The 15238-nt window shown below is 41.9% G+C and overlaps 1 protein-coding gene across 4 annotated transcripts in view; it reads left to right on the top strand.

The window, feature by feature from the left end:
- The first annotated feature begins 1632 nt into the window (after positions 1–1632).
- Positions 1633–15238, top strand: part of DENND1B (DENN domain containing 1B) — a 265482-nt gene continuing 251876 nt past the window's right edge. Inside the window, exons 1-2 of one of the 4 annotated variants that reach the window (XM_055319215.1) lie at positions 1633–1792; positions 12739–12803. In XM_055319215.1, coding sequence (XP_055175190.1) covers positions 1779–1792; positions 12739–12803 — 79 coding nt within the window. In that variant the 5' untranslated portion in view covers positions 1633–1778. Of the gene's footprint in view, positions 1793–2686; positions 2973–10566; positions 10725–12738; positions 12804–15238 lie in introns of those variants that run through there. The other 3 variants (XM_055319213.1, XM_055319216.1, XM_055319214.1) reach the window with 3 other exon arrangements.

Raw genomic sequence — 15238 nt, 5'->3', positions numbered from 1 at the left:
GCATAAAAAAATTCCTACCACATAATTTTTTCCCAATATGTAATTTTAATGTAATAGGTTTAAAACTCTATGTCAGAGGGAGGTTAATTTCACAAATATATGACATAAAATAACAAGAATCATAATATATAATAATTAATATATTGTTATATAATATGTAATTAATATTAACATAATTAATTATATATAATATAAGTTCTATTTTCTATTTTTATGAATGTTCATAGAAAATCATACTTCGGTTTTGCTTTTTCATTTTTGAGAACCAGAAAATCCAATTCTCAGGCTACTTTTTCCCAAAGATATAGTTTGTCTATGGACTAATCACATTAAAGTTTCTTTCAACTTTAACTTTCATTATTATTATTTTTTTAAAGATTTTATTTATTTACTTGAGAGAGCAAGAGCAAGAACAATCACAGAGGGAGGGAACGGGGAGAAGTAGACTCACTGCTGAGCAGGGAGCCAGATGCTGGGCTTGATCCCAAGATCCTGAGATCATGACCTGAGGCAAAGGCAGATGCTGAACCCACTGAGCCGCCCAGGCGCCCCTAACTTTCATCATTTGTAAAACAAGTAAGTAAATAACAAGTTTTTTAGTTTCTTTCAGTTTTATAAAACAAATTCTTTTAGTTTGTTATATAAGTGCTTTTGTTTATCCTGCAACTTGTACAAAGGACTTTTAAAGAACTGTATGACTTCAGAACTATTTATTACTGCTTGTAATTTGGGTAAAGGTATCAATGAGGGGGGATGCCATATGGTAATACTTTTGAATTGAAATATAAACCCCCATTCAGCCTTGCTCACTTTCGTTAAGCAAGTGAGTGAGCAAGAGAGAGAGCAAGAGCGAGAGAGATCAAGAGAGAGAGAGAAAAGAGATATATATGTGCTTTGTGAAGAAAATGGCTTTTAAAAATGGCTCAGTAGTATTTTGCAGGCCAACTTTATTTCCTGGTGCCTCTGGCAAACAGGGGAAAGTGCATTCTTCCACCCAGGCGTTCTTGGAATAAAACGTCTTTAGGGAGTTCACTTCCTGCTTCATCATGTACAGTACCTGTTTTACCTACTAATCTATACCTCACAGGACTATTGAGAGCCCCAGCTAATAAAAAGTGATCATAAAGCACTTGGCAAAATCACAACAACTATAAAAGGATACATGCAAATGTGGTAAGGCTTGTCTTTCTGGTATGAACATGAAGTCTTTGTGTGTGAAATGACACAGTGATTCAAATGTTAAGCCATTTTTTTTTTCTCTTTTACAAACTGGAAGTAGTTTTGCCAGCTGGCGTGCTGTAGTGAATTGTTTCTAACTAATATTAGGCCTCTCCTCATGAATTTGTGCATATATTACTTAAGAATTCATACCGGCTTATTTAAAGGGGAAGAGCAACATGTTTGTGTTAAAGGAAAAAACAAAGGGAAATAAATGGGTTGTATGGTCATCAATGGCCTTCTATCATCACTGAATGGGAATTAGTAGCTTCTATTTGATAGTTTTCTTAAGAAACCGCACTGAGAACACATTGTAATTATACATTGCACAGACTAATGTCATACGCTCCTGATCCACAATTCAACCTGGAGGGAGCTAAAGGGAAGACCCAGGTTGTGGCCGGATAGCAAAGAGAAAGAGTAGTCAGTCCACATGGTGAGGTGGTTTCATTAAGTTGCAAGTAGACTCTCAGGCTTAATCAGGGGTCCAGATGCCTCCGTCCCACTCCAGCCAAGGTTAGCTGTTGGCGGGAAGAGACTAATGCAGTTGTCCACAGTGAATGAAGAAAGGCAGGTGAGACTGAGTCCTTTAAAAATTTTTTTTTAATTTATATATTCATGACAGACAGAGAGAGAGAGAAAAGCAGAGAGACACAGGCAGAGGGAGAAGCAGGCTCCATGTCAGGAGCCTGACGCAGGACTTGATTCCAGGACTCCAGGATCACACCCTGGGCCAAAGGCAGGTGCTAAACCGCTGAGCCACCCAGGGATCCCCTAGACTGAGTCCTTTTACAAAGGAAGCCAATTCCCAACAAACTAAGAAGACCTTTATCAGTTTCATTCTGCTACTCTGTCTTTCCTAAAAAAGATTAAAAGCTGAGGTTTTCTTAGCAAATACTTACCCATGTGTTGGGTCTGACATCAGAGACAACAGCAGAGAGATAAGATGACATCCATACTTCTGAAGCCCAGGAGACTTCTCAGTCCTTGTTTATTTTTATCTTGACTTTGTTTGGAATAATAATAAAAAAAAAAGGAGGAGTGGTCAAATATTTTGAAGTTTTGAATCTGTTTATCATTCTAAGGATCTTCTGCTGTGCAAGTGTACCTTTTTACCTGGTATTTGACTGAGTTCTATGCTGGCATGTAGTGTTTTTCTTTTTCCCCCTTGAATTGATCAGATTTAAGTACATGCAATGTTTACTCAGTTATTTTCTTAGATTTTAGGAAAGTAGAACTTATCATACAAGGATGTGTGTGTTTGGGGTTTTTTACAGGAATTTATTTTGATCATTTATTTATATCAGGATTAAGGTTGCTTCTAGAGGTTATTGATTTTGTTGAGCTATCAACGTCATACTAGATGCTCTTATATATTTCCTTCTAGTAAATTCTTATGTTGTGGCTCACTGGATGTGATTACACATTCTCCTGAGAGTATTAAATGGGTGTGAATGGAATTGCCATATGGTAAAGATGTTTTTATTTATGTGGAGTGTCTGGTGGGTGGGGTTAGGAGATTCTTTCCCAGGCATTGCCACAGGGTTACACAAACACTGCTCTGTTTCTTGTAACCCAAGTGAGGCTCCTCAAAGAGTCCGTGAAGAAAATTTGCCTTCGCTGATTACAGTCTATTGGTGATACTCTGCTTTAGATAATCTTTTTTTCTTAACTCCGAAGACTACTTTAAGTTTTCCAATGTCTGGCAGATGCCAAGATAAAAATAAAGATGAACTAGCAGAAGCTGGTCAGAGGTAAGAGAATTTGATTCTATAATTTTGGGCAAATCATCCAAAATATGGGGAAATGAGGGTATCTTTCCTGTATTATTTCTGAGAATTTTATTATCTTTTCCACTAAAAATTTAGTAGCAAAAGAAATAAATATCATAATTTCCAACTCGAATTTTATATTATAAATATTTGGATAGATATGTTCAGATTTGGTAATTAAGATCTTAAGAATTATTTGAGCCTTTTTGTCTCCAAAACTAGAAGACCTTTTTTCTTAGAGTTGGCTTTCAAATTAACATTGAATGCTAACTTCATAGGCCATGAGTTGTGACAGAAAGAGGTACATACTTTCTGGAAAGATACTGCTCCCAAATATTCTCTTTTATCGTCTCTCTGTTCGAAAAGTACTTATGTATCATTTTGAAGGAGAATTTCACTTTCAGCTTCAAATTCATAATGTTGTTGCTAAGTATAAAAAGGAATAATATTCTTGGAGAATGTTCTTCTTTTTTTTTTTTTAAGAGAATGTTCTTCTTAACAATACCATCTCAGTTGATACTAAAAGGCAGTTCCTGCTAAAATATTTTCAAGATGGTTTTCTAAGGACTTCAAGAAATCTGACTTCTTAAATACTTTATATAAAGGATTTTAATCCTATAGTAAATGAAGACTGTGATACTATTAATAAATGTTACAGTAACATCAGCGGCATGAAGGAGAGGCTGTCCAAGATGCAGGCTCCCCACGGAGAGGCCTCTCTGTTGGGGGAGCTCACATCCCTGACCCGGGTCAGGAAAGGTTCTCTAAGGAAACTTCCTTACAAAACAAAGCCCAAGAGAAAGCGGATTAAGGAAGCCCCGGAGACCCCAGAGACCTGCCCATAAGAACTGCCAGCCGGGACAGAAGGCCGGTGTGTCTTGGCTCCCAGAGCACTTGTCTTCAACACCCCTGCATCCTGGGGGCTAGAGACCAGTGGGGGGAAAGAAGAAAATTGTCAAAAGGATGCTCAAGTCTTAGTTATGTATGAAGGGGGCAGGAAATAAACATCCTTTAAGACAGTTCTACCTTAAAAAAAAATAATAGGAGGCAATATATAATAATAGGAGGCAATATAGAGTTGATTCTAGAGAATATCTGACTTTAATACATGCTGACTATAACTCATGAGAGGATTGTATCTAAAAAAGTTCAATTCAAGTTAATTGTTTGGAACTCAAAACATTGATATAAATTGGTGAAGCTCACAGCCCATATGTCTAGTTCAGTTTTACTGAAGTTGCATCATTGTTAACAGTATTATATAAAAAAAATACCATTATAGAGTTTACAATATTGTTTCTCTTTCCACATTCCAAAAAGGGAAGGAGCTCTCAGGGCAGGTATTCCTAGGTATTAGTGACCCTTCAGTTCTGTCTAAGGCAAATTTCCACATTAACACATCGTATGAATGGATGAAGGGGACCAGGAGTTACCTTTTGGTTATCACAATACATTGTGGAAGAAGGACAGGTGTCTCACTAAAAGGCATTGAACTTAGATTTCCTCATCATTAGTGTATAAAAATATATAATTCAGGGACTACTTGGGTATGGCTTAAACACGATGGATATTATTAGGTAGATAAAAAGTTGTTACTAGTGCATTTTATATGATGGTATATTGAAAACTAAGCAATTGTGGTATCTCATCAAAACTTCTATTGAAGTTAATTAAAAATTTAAAATTAAACTTGAAACTTACTAAATACATTCAAGAATAGTCAAGGAAATAAGGAATACTTGGTGGTGGTGTGTGTGGGGGTGCAGCTTGGGAATAAGTAAAAGTAGCCACCAGAGCCACTGTTCATCTTGATGGTATTGTTAAGGCAAATGAACTTGAGTGCAATTATTACAGCCTCATGGGGCTTGAGGACTTCCCTAATGTGAGGAGTTCAAGAGGATACCCTTAAAACCTGACATTCCAAAGAGATTCAAGAGAAACTGTCTCAAATACTGGAGCAGAATTGGAGGTTGGGGTGGGGGGTGGTTGGGCAGAAATCCTCTTTAAGGATTCATAAGTATAAGCCAGACCTCACATGGGCGGTTAAAAAAATTTTAAGTTGAGAATTTAGTATGAAAGTGTCCTGAATAGGTAGTGACCCCTCAGACATCTACCAACGATAAATGAATAATCTTTCCAGAGAACTCCTCTCTTCAGATATCACTACATTTCCACATATAAAACTCCAAGGATCAGGTGACATAAAAAGAAACCACCAAACAGAAAAAAACAAGAGACTGTGTAAGAATCAGATGAAAATCAGAGAGTAGAATAAACTCACAAATGCTTCAGATATTGAAATTATTAGAAATAGAATAGAAAATATACATGTTGAATATATCTTAAGAAATTAAAGAAGGGCTTAAAATATGAATAAAGAGAAAGTAGATTTAAAATAACCAAATAGAACTCTAGAAATGAAGATAATATACATTAAAAACTAAATGGGTGGCTTTAACAGAAGATTACAGAAGATTTAGTAGCCAGAGAAAGAATTAATGAACAGAAAGATATCTGTAAAATTATCCAGAATTTAGCCTGGGAAGATTGAAAAAAAAAAAAAACTATGAAAGAAACATTAAGAGAGATGGAGGGGGTAAATGAGAATGTATGTATAATCAGAGTCCCAGAAGGAAAGGCGAGAAAGAATGGAGTTCAGAATTTTACAGGACTGACGAGAAAGTCAGTTTCAAAGGTGTTTTAAAGGTCCTGTGCTGCCTAGGAGAAGGTTGGTGGGTTGATAAATTCTGAATTTAATCAGAATTTACCTGTTAAAATTTCTAGGATAGCTACTAAATGAACAGGAATAAAGTATATAACTTCCAAACTAGAATCTAGGAGGAGAAGGCAGCATTAAATAAGTAAATAAATAACCCCAAAGAAGGCAAAAGAAAGAAAGAAAAAAGTGAAAGAAAAAAGAAAACATAGATCAGAAGACAACAAATGGGGAGTGCAACATTAGATGGCAGAAATAAATTTAAATATATCAGTAGTCATAAAAAAAGGCAATGATCTAAATGTCTGATCTAAGAGTCAAAGATCATAAAACCAGACTAAAAGTCAAAATTAACACTAGTTAGATAAATCTGAAACATAATGACTTAGAAAGTTTTAATGTAATAGAATGAAAAGAGTTATACCAATCCTAGGCAAATCAATACTAATCCGAAGAAAGCCATTTAGATGTTAAGGCAAAAGCATTACTAGAGTTAAAGAAAGTCACAACATAATGATAAATTTACCAAGCATATAAAATAATTATACACTGGTTTGCATATTTTAACACAGGCCCCCCCAACTACATAAAGCAAAAACTGATAAAACTATAAGATGAGATAGACAAATCTGCCATCATATTGGGAAATTTTAAGTCATCTCTTTCATGAAAGAATTGTCAAGCAGATTCAAGTTCAGGAACAGAAGAAATCAATAGCAATCATAATGTTTGATCAAGGCCTTTTTTTGTTGTTTTTGTTTTTCTTAGGAGCTGCAGCTTTCTAATTTAATTTTAGGAAAAACAAGTAAGTCTGGGGAGATTGGAAGTTCCCCGTCATGGCCCCTGAAGTTCTAAATTACTTTCGGTTAAATTGATCCATTTAGTGTAGAAATACACAGGAGGAAGGACCAAACTTCTTAAACATAAAACCACTAGGGTCCCAGTAGTGGGGGGACCCACTGCTCTCAAAGCATTTTGATGAGTGGGCTTCCATGTTTTACCATGTTTTAGAGGTTTTTCTCTAGAGCAGAGAGAAAAATTCTTAAACAGCACAGTTTCAACAGGAGCATCCTGGTTCCAGAAAGAACGAAACTGAAGGCCAGCACAGTTCCACCAGGAACAGTCTGGTTCTGAAAAAGTAGTCAGACCAAAGAACAAACAAGAACTCTCAGAAAAGAGAGACCTTAAAATAGAACCTGAATACAGCCCAGAGAGTTCAAACACAAAGAGAGCGGAGCTCTAAATCCAGGAAAAAAATCTTACCCTCAAACTCCAGGGTTGGCAAGAAAGCAATGGGCTCAACTGACTTTGTGGCATCTGTTTCCTCACCGGCCTCAGAGTTGTTGAGGGTCTTGTCTGGATTCCACTTTTTTTTTTTTTTTTTTTTTTTAGATTTTATTTATTTCAGACACAGAGAGAGTGAGAGTGAGAGAGTGAGCGATGAGCGAGCATGCACAAGCGGGGTGTGTGGGGCAGTCGCCTAGGAAGAAGCAGACTCCTGCTGAGCAGGGAGCCCAGCTGCAAATATGAGGCTGGATCCCAGGACCCCAAGATCATGACCTGAGCCGAAGGCAGGTGCTTAACCAACTGGATCCCACTTCTGATCACCAGAGTTATGCTAACCTTGAAAATAAAACTGTCAGTTATTTTTCCAGCAGAAATGGGTTTATTTGGGAATAGCAGAGAACTGCAATTTGGAACAAGCAAGCTGTGGCAAAACCATAGGCAAGTCCTGACTGAGGACGTATTTTTAGAACACCTTGCCCCAGACTTGCTGAATATATACTCTTTATAAACACATGCAAAACATTTAACATGAGCTTAAAACATCGAAAAAGACTAAGTTTATAGACTATGTTCTTTGGCAATGATATAGATCATGTTCTTGACTAATGTGGTCCTGAAAAATGTTAGTATCAATTGTCAAATAGGAAATATGAAGATATAATATCAACTGGAAGGCTTGCCCTTTGCACACTTCTCTATCAGTCATATCAGAAATTCCATATGAAATAAGCATTGTGAAAGTTCTACTAGCTTCATTAAACATATCATCAAAATAAGTGTTCAAAAAATTTCCTTTTTTTTTGGAATTTTCAACAAATCATGCAAATTGTGTCCATCTGTGTTTCTATTCCTTTTGCTTGGTAATAACACATTTCTTCTTCATGGTTAGCCTAAGAGTTTGTTTAAAATGATTTGCTTTGTGTGTGCATATGCAGTGTTTTCCTTTCATCTACTTAAGATAAACTAAGAAAAATAACAATTTTATATTATGCAGGGATATGACTGTCACTTAAATCCCAACAAATGGAGAGGGAAAACCATTATATTAATGGTGCCTTACTACTACTTGAAAACTCCTGATGTAGGCATTCCAGGTAGGGTTCCTTTTTGGGGAAAAAAAATAATTATAATGAAAGGAGAAGTTTGAGAAATTTAGTAATACTTGGAGCAGAAGTGGTTTTTAGTTTACAGAATTTCTTTTTTTCAAGGCTTTGGACTATGTTAAGTTCTTAGGTAGAAAAAAGCTTCATTTGGGAGAAGAATGCATGTGGTATATAGACTGCCTAACCGTGAAACTGAAATCCTCAGAATAATTTCTTAAAAGATCACACAGATATGTCGATCTCTCTCTCTCTCTCAAATAAATAAATAAAAATCTTTTAAAAAAAGGGGAGGGGGCGCCTGGGTGGCTCGGTTGGGCGTCTGCCTTCAGTTTGGGTCATGGCCCCGGGGTCATGGGATTGAGTCCCATGTGGGGCTCCCTGCTTAGCGGGGAGTCTGCTTCTCCCTCTCCTCCCCACTCGTGCTCTCTCTCACTACCTCTGTCTCTCTCTCTCTCAAATAAATAAATACATAAAAATCTTTAAAAAAAATCGCACGGACATGTAATGCCTTTTAACTTGAATATCACATCGTTCATGTGACATACAAGTAATAATTCCCATTTTGCAAATGTGGGAACCGAGAAACTGAAGCGCCTCACCCTAAGTCAAGCTGTGACAGCACATCATGCTTAAATCTAATATTCTTGTTCCCCTATTATGTCCTGACCTTATTTTTGACTCTTGGGTCTGCGGCTACGAAATGTATTTCGTCTTGTTGACCAAGTAACACCTATCTTTGGCAAGAACGTTTAAGATCTGCATAACCGAATCGAATGTTAGCTTTTTGCCTCTGAATTCTTTAATTCCCAAGACTCCTTATATGACTTCTTATGTCTCATGACTCATTCTCTCTTCAGACCACATTTGGTTTCCTCTCATCGTCTCACCTTCTGCTAGAATAGAGTCTGAAGCAACCCCTGTTTGGATAAAAACCACTGTGACCATGTGTCAAGAGTGGTAACGTTAGTAGGAGAGGCCTTCTCCAGAAGGTCTGTGTAATCGTGCAGCCCTGGACAATCCTCCACATGTGCATGATAAGACTTTTTCTACATCCCTTTTCGGTAGATCCTAGATAGAAGGCAGCAGCAGCACACGGACAGGCAAGTACCCGCTAGAAGTAAAAAAATATCAGCATCGTGTGGACCTGACCTGAAACCGGCTTTGCCACGACCCACTGGATTAGCTGGGCCTGTTTCTTCATCACTAAAATGCTGCTGCAAGTATGTGCCAGGCAGAGTTGGGGCAAGTGCCGTGACAACGTATGTAACCTGCTTATTAGCAGGTGCTTTAGTGCCCTGTGCATTCTAGCGTCTTGTGTTAGGCCCTCTCCCCCTCCGCTGTGCCCTGGCGGAGCCTCCTCGGCTGCAGCAGCTCTGTGAGGCCTGCAGCTTGGAGAAACGCGTCCAGAGTCGGTCTTTGCTGTGCCGCGGCCCTGCGGGGCAGGCACGTCTGGCTTCCATATGTGCAGGCGAGCGGAGCGCTACCATCCTGCTACTCGACGAGGCCAGGGAGCAGGTGCACGAGTCTGAACATTCCGGAGTCGGGGCGGGCGGGGGGGGGGGGGCGGCTCTGCGTTCCCCAGCGCAGTAACCAGGCCACAGCTGGGGTGAGGCGGGCGCCCGGGGCCGGGAGCATCCCCTGGAGCTCCGACAGGTGCGGTCGGAGGCGGCGTGAAGCTTCCAGCCAACGATCCCGGTCCGTTAGTGATCCAATTCCGTGGGCCTGAGGTGTGGAAAATGCTGCAAATCGAGGTACCGCTGCAGTCCCCTCGCCGTTCGGGGGTGGGTGGGGGTGGGGGTGCGGGTGAGGGCCCGGAAGCGGGACCGTCCGGACCCAGGAAGGGAGTCGGGGGCCGGCCCGGGGCGAGGACGCAGGGGGCACCTTGCGTTTCTGGCTCGGGCACAACGCGGGCCGCCGGCCGCCCCCCTAAGCCCCCCCATTCGCCCCCCCCCCGCCCCGTCTCCTCCCCCGGCTCCCCCTCCCCCCTCCACATCCCCCAGCTCCCCCACGCGGCCCAGGTGAGGCCGCCGGCCGCCCCCCATCCCCCCGCCGCCCCGTCTCCGCCCCCTCCCCCCGCCCCCTCCTCCGCGCGCGGCCTAGGTGAGGCCGAGGTCCCCCTACCCCGCCCTCCAGCCCCCCCTCCCCCTCCCCCCTCCCGTCTCCTCCCCGGGCTCCCGCGGGGCCCCAGGTGGGGCCGCCCCCGCCGCCCCGTGCCCTCCCCCGTCCCCTCCCGCGCGCGGCCCAGGTGAGGCCGCCGGCCGCGCCCCCGCGCGCCCCTTCCCCCTCCCGGCGACTTCCTGGTCTGCGGAAGGTGCCGGAGCCGCGGCGGGCGGCGGGCGGCGGGGAACTGAGAGAGGCCGCGGCGGCGGGGGCGGCGGGGGCGGCGGGGGGCGGGGGCCGGGCCACCGCGGCCGCTGTCACAAAAAGGCTCGCGGGGGGGGGGGGGCGGGGGGAGGCGCCCGGGCGCCGCCGACATGGGCCCGCCGCCGCCGCCGCCGCCGCTGCCGTGAGTCGCCTCCTTCCCCGCGGGGCGGCGCGACCCTCCGGCGGGGGCCGCGGGCGGGCAGCGGGCGCGGGGGCGGGACGCACGGCCCCAGCGCGACATGTCACCATGGACTGCAGGACCAAGTGAGTGGGGGCGGCGGGGCGGCGGGGCGGCGGGGGCGGCGGGGCGGGAGGCGGGAGGGACGGCGCTAGGCCGCAAAGCCTGCGCGGCTCCCCGGGGGCGGCTCCGGCGGCGGCTCCCGGCGGCCCCGCGTGTCTGGGCCGCGGCGCGGACCCCCGGCTGCGGCCGCCCCCGCGGGGAGGCCCGGGGTCCGCGCGCCGCGTCCGAGCCCCGCTGCTGCCCGGGGCGGCTGTTACCTGCCGGAGGTTCCTAACGGGAGGGCGACCGTCCCGGGGCTTCCCTCGCCGCTTCCCACACGTCGTCTTCCCATTTCTCTCAGAAAACCCGATTGGCCCCCGGTAGCGGTCCGCACGGGCCCCGGGACAGACCGCGGCAAGATGGTCTCCCGCGAGCGCTCCCAGAGGGGCGGCGGTGCCCAGGTCTCCTCAGGAGGTTCATGTGGTAAAAAGCAGTGGAATGTGGGGACTTGGGCGTGGGGGTCAGAGGTAGGAGTTTTGTGGGTCGTTTTTTTTTTCTCTCCCCCGAAACTTACTTTGCAGAGAATTTCTTCTCCCTTTACAGCCTCCTCACAACCCCCCCCCGCCCCCCAGCTTACAATCCTGAAACGGTGCATTTTTATTTGTCTTAGCGTGAAAGACTCGTCAAATTTCACAATGTGACTGAGCCCGGTATTGGATTTTTATACATAAGAGACACTAAAAAATATTAGGAAAAAGGGAGAATTGTGTGCTTTTCAGCATTTTCTTCGGTGTCTGACAGTGTCGAGGGGGCGGGGTAAGGGATCGAAGCAGAATGCGTGATGCTTTTTGACATTAATTGGATTAGAAGAGAGGAAGTTACCAAAGTCCATATTATTTCCATTGAAACAAGTTGAAAAGGGGAGGGCTGAGAAAACGTCTGTATTTGCAAATTGATTTATATAGCCCGTCACTTCCTGTGACTCTAGGTTCTTGTAATAAATTTAGAAAAAAAAAATAAATGTTAATTTGGAAGTCAAAAGTGGCATTACTCTGTTCTAGGAAGCACATACTAAAAACAGGCGACGTTACAAAGACGCTGAGGTCTCCTTCACAGGAATAACAGATTAACACTTTGGTCACGTGCACATTGTGGTATCAGATTTTGCTTGATCTTTTATCTTCCAGCAGAAAGAATAAAACAGAACTGTTAAAAAAAAAATGTGTTTCAGTAGATTTCGATTTGCTCTTTGAAATTAAACCCAACGAGTTGGTTGAATGTGTGAGAAGTTAACAAAGACGTGGATAACTTCTGAACGAAGCAAAGCAACCTTACTGTCAGTGGGGAAATCTAATATTGAGGTATAGATGTCTATGTTAATTTCTCCAAAGATAATTGACAGAAAACAAGGTTTTTGCTGTTGTTGTTAGCCTTTGAGTTTATGTGCAGTGTGCTCCTTTGAGCGTGCTTTGCAATGATTACATTTCAAGAGAAGCATATGCAAAGTGTCACATTTAAGGAGCATTAAAACTGTTTTACGGTGGTCTGGAATATGGCAGGTGGAGCCAGATATTTATCATTTACCCTTACACTGCAAGTGCTTTAAAAAAAAAAAAAAAAAAAAAAAAGGCCTGAGAACCTGCTGGCCAGCTTTGTTGGCAGGGAAAAGTAGAAATTCTTAGGAGCATACTTGCTTTGCAAGTTCAGTTAAATAAGATAAAGTCCATGCTTTATGCTTATATAGCACTTAATACTTTTTACTTCCACATTAATTAGTTGATTTATAATCCACAATTATTATTCTTTTAAGTGGGCAAAGCACTTTATAGGTGAGAGGAGCAGGCTCAGAGGTTAAATGCTTGCCCCAGGTCTCCTAAGGTCACCTAAGCCTCTTACATTATTGAACTGGGAAAAAAAAAAACTTTTTTATTTTCGACATTGTGCTCATATAGTTACGTAGAATACACTGCAACAAGAACGAGGTTAGTTTTTTTGAGTTAGGAAAATATAAACTCTGCCGAGATGCTTGTCATAGGAAATAAATTCTTTTTCTTCTAGGGAAAACCCAGAAAGAACCTTTGACTTGGTATTGAAAGTGAAATGCCATGCCTCTGAAAACGAAGGTGTGTATGCTTTGTTCGTTCTTAAAACAACTGCATCTATCAAAACAAGTGTTAGTGTTGTGGACTGCTAGAACATGATAGTATCAGGATAATAATGGTCCTAAATGTGTATCCTGCATCTAGCGTCTCAAGGTGCTGTTAGGAAAGTGGATGCTAGGTCTTTGGCATGAGATTGTAGAAATCATGACTGTATCTGTGCAGCTTAAATTTCACCTGTACATTAAGGCCGTGGAACTTAGAACCCAGCTTTATCATTGAGGGATCATTAGTTTTGGCGGTAGGGCACACTTTTAAAAATTTTCTTTCATTTGTCTTTGAGAACTTAGCTCCTTTTTTAAACATTAGTGAAAGTCCCCTTGCCAGTACAAGGGGAGGCACACCAATTCCCTTCTAACGTTTCCAGAATGCGGAATGCGGACCGGGTACCCCGTTCTGTTGGGTTTACCCCAGTAACAGAGCATTTTCAGAGGGAGGTAAATGATAGTGTGACATTACCTGGAAGGGGTTCACTGCCGGTTCTGTGTAATTTCCTGGAAAGAGGAGGATACTTTGGTCAGTTTCTTCGCCATTTTTGTCATATGTAATATGTGTGCACAGGGAGGTGCATAGAAAGGAAGGAGAGCTGTCTCTTCCTGCTTATTTCCTTTGGACGTGTCCTTGTAGGATATGTTTTCATGGCTCTTTCCAGTGTGATTTCACTTGCCGTGTACTTAGATTCTAGATAACATGGTGAGTAAGCGTGGGATTTTCTGGAGACTAGCTGTCCATTCTAAAGACTTGGTAGAAAGTCTGCTGACACTCTTAGCTCCAGAAAGTGCCCAGCAATTATATGCTTTTAAGCAATTTGGAGTTGCACACCTTAAAATAGAGGAGCCCAACCCAGCTTGTGGTGAAATGGGTGTGGCTAATTTTAGGTAGGAAGTCACACATGTTCCTGACTCCAGCTCTGCCTGCTGTATTTTTGGGCCTGTTTGAACTGTAGCTAGGATCAGGTTTGTCCCCAGGCATGGAGTGATCCTAGGTTGTAGAGAGCTTTTTCCAAATAAAAAAGTTATCTTTTGTTGTCCTATATGAATTAAAGTTGGTCTACTTAACATTCTTTCTAGGCACAGTCAAGTTCTCTTTGAAGACTCACTCACATGGATACATTATTTTTTTCAGCTCCAATTTAAATCTATTCTTTAGTGTATTTATGGAACGAATAAATCTTCAGAATATCTGTATCATAACATTAGTTCAGGTGGGTGAATTAATGCTCACCTGCTGTGTTTGTAAAACAGGCCAAACTACTTTGGAAAACATGATTTTTCTGTAATTTTAAATGCATGCTGAAGTAATTTTGAACAAGGATCAATCTACCTTATTTAATACCTGACCTGTACTTATGTCAGATTGTGACCTTTCATAAAGACTTCTGAGTCTTTTACTCTTTCCTTCCTCCCTTTGCCCTTTTCCATTTTTAGGAACTAGTTATTCCAGTTTTTATCTTCTACTAGTGCCCTTTTTATTTTTTGCCTTTTTTTTGCTGCTGTTATTTTTTAAATCTTTACTCATCAGAAGCATCCTCATGTGTATTTTAATAGCTTATCAAGCACAGTGACGTTGAGAATGTAACAAATGGTTAAATACTTCAGCCTCTCTGTAGGATGCAATTAGTCTGTTCTACCCGTATATTCCATTAATATAACTCATGGACAGCAAATTCTAAAGAGTTTTTATAAAGCTGAAGTCAACTGTATAAGAAGCATAAACAACTTTTCTTCTTTTAGTTGTGACTTAAATAGTATAAATATGACTAATATTTTAGGGTCTAAAAAGACATACCTTTTTTGTGTTTTAAATCTTATGTCAAATTGAGAGTTTGGTGTTTCTAAATGTTATTAATTTTCTACTTTATTGATGAACATCAAAGAGAAAATATCCAGAAATAGTTAAAGAGAGTTACTGGAATATTCATATTTAACTGTCAATAAAACTTATTTATTTAATGAATCTGATATGTGTATTAGTTTATTTAAAGTAGGATAGTTTTTTGTTTTTGCTAACATTCCAATGAACGTGGACAACATTTTTATAACATAATAAATCTGGAAAACAAAATGTGTAAATTAGGGTATTTCAGGGCACAAAAATAAAACCAATTTATTTTTAATTTTTTATTTTTTTAAAGATTTTATTTTATTTATTAATGAGAGACACAGAGAGAGAGAGGCAGAGACACAGGCAGAGGGAGAAGCAGGCTCCATGCAGGGAGCCCCATGTGGGACTCGATCCCAGGACTCCGGGATCACACCCTGAGATGAAGGCGGTGCTAAACTGCTGAGCCACCCAGGCTGCACCCTAAAACCAATTTAAGTAATGAGGGAACCTGATAGTTTATATGACAGGATGTCTAGATGTAGGTCATTATAGATCCAGGTTCTTTCTGCATCTCA

Source organism: Nyctereutes procyonoides, unplaced genomic scaffold, assembly GCF_905146905.1.
Source record: "Nyctereutes procyonoides isolate TBG_1078 unplaced genomic scaffold, NYPRO_anot_genome, whole genome shotgun sequence".
In the NCBI taxonomy this organism is placed as follows: Eukaryota; Metazoa; Chordata; class Mammalia; order Carnivora; family Canidae; genus Nyctereutes; species Nyctereutes procyonoides.
Note: the sequence above shows the minus strand (reverse complement) of the source record. Positions and strands in the feature narration are given on the sequence as shown.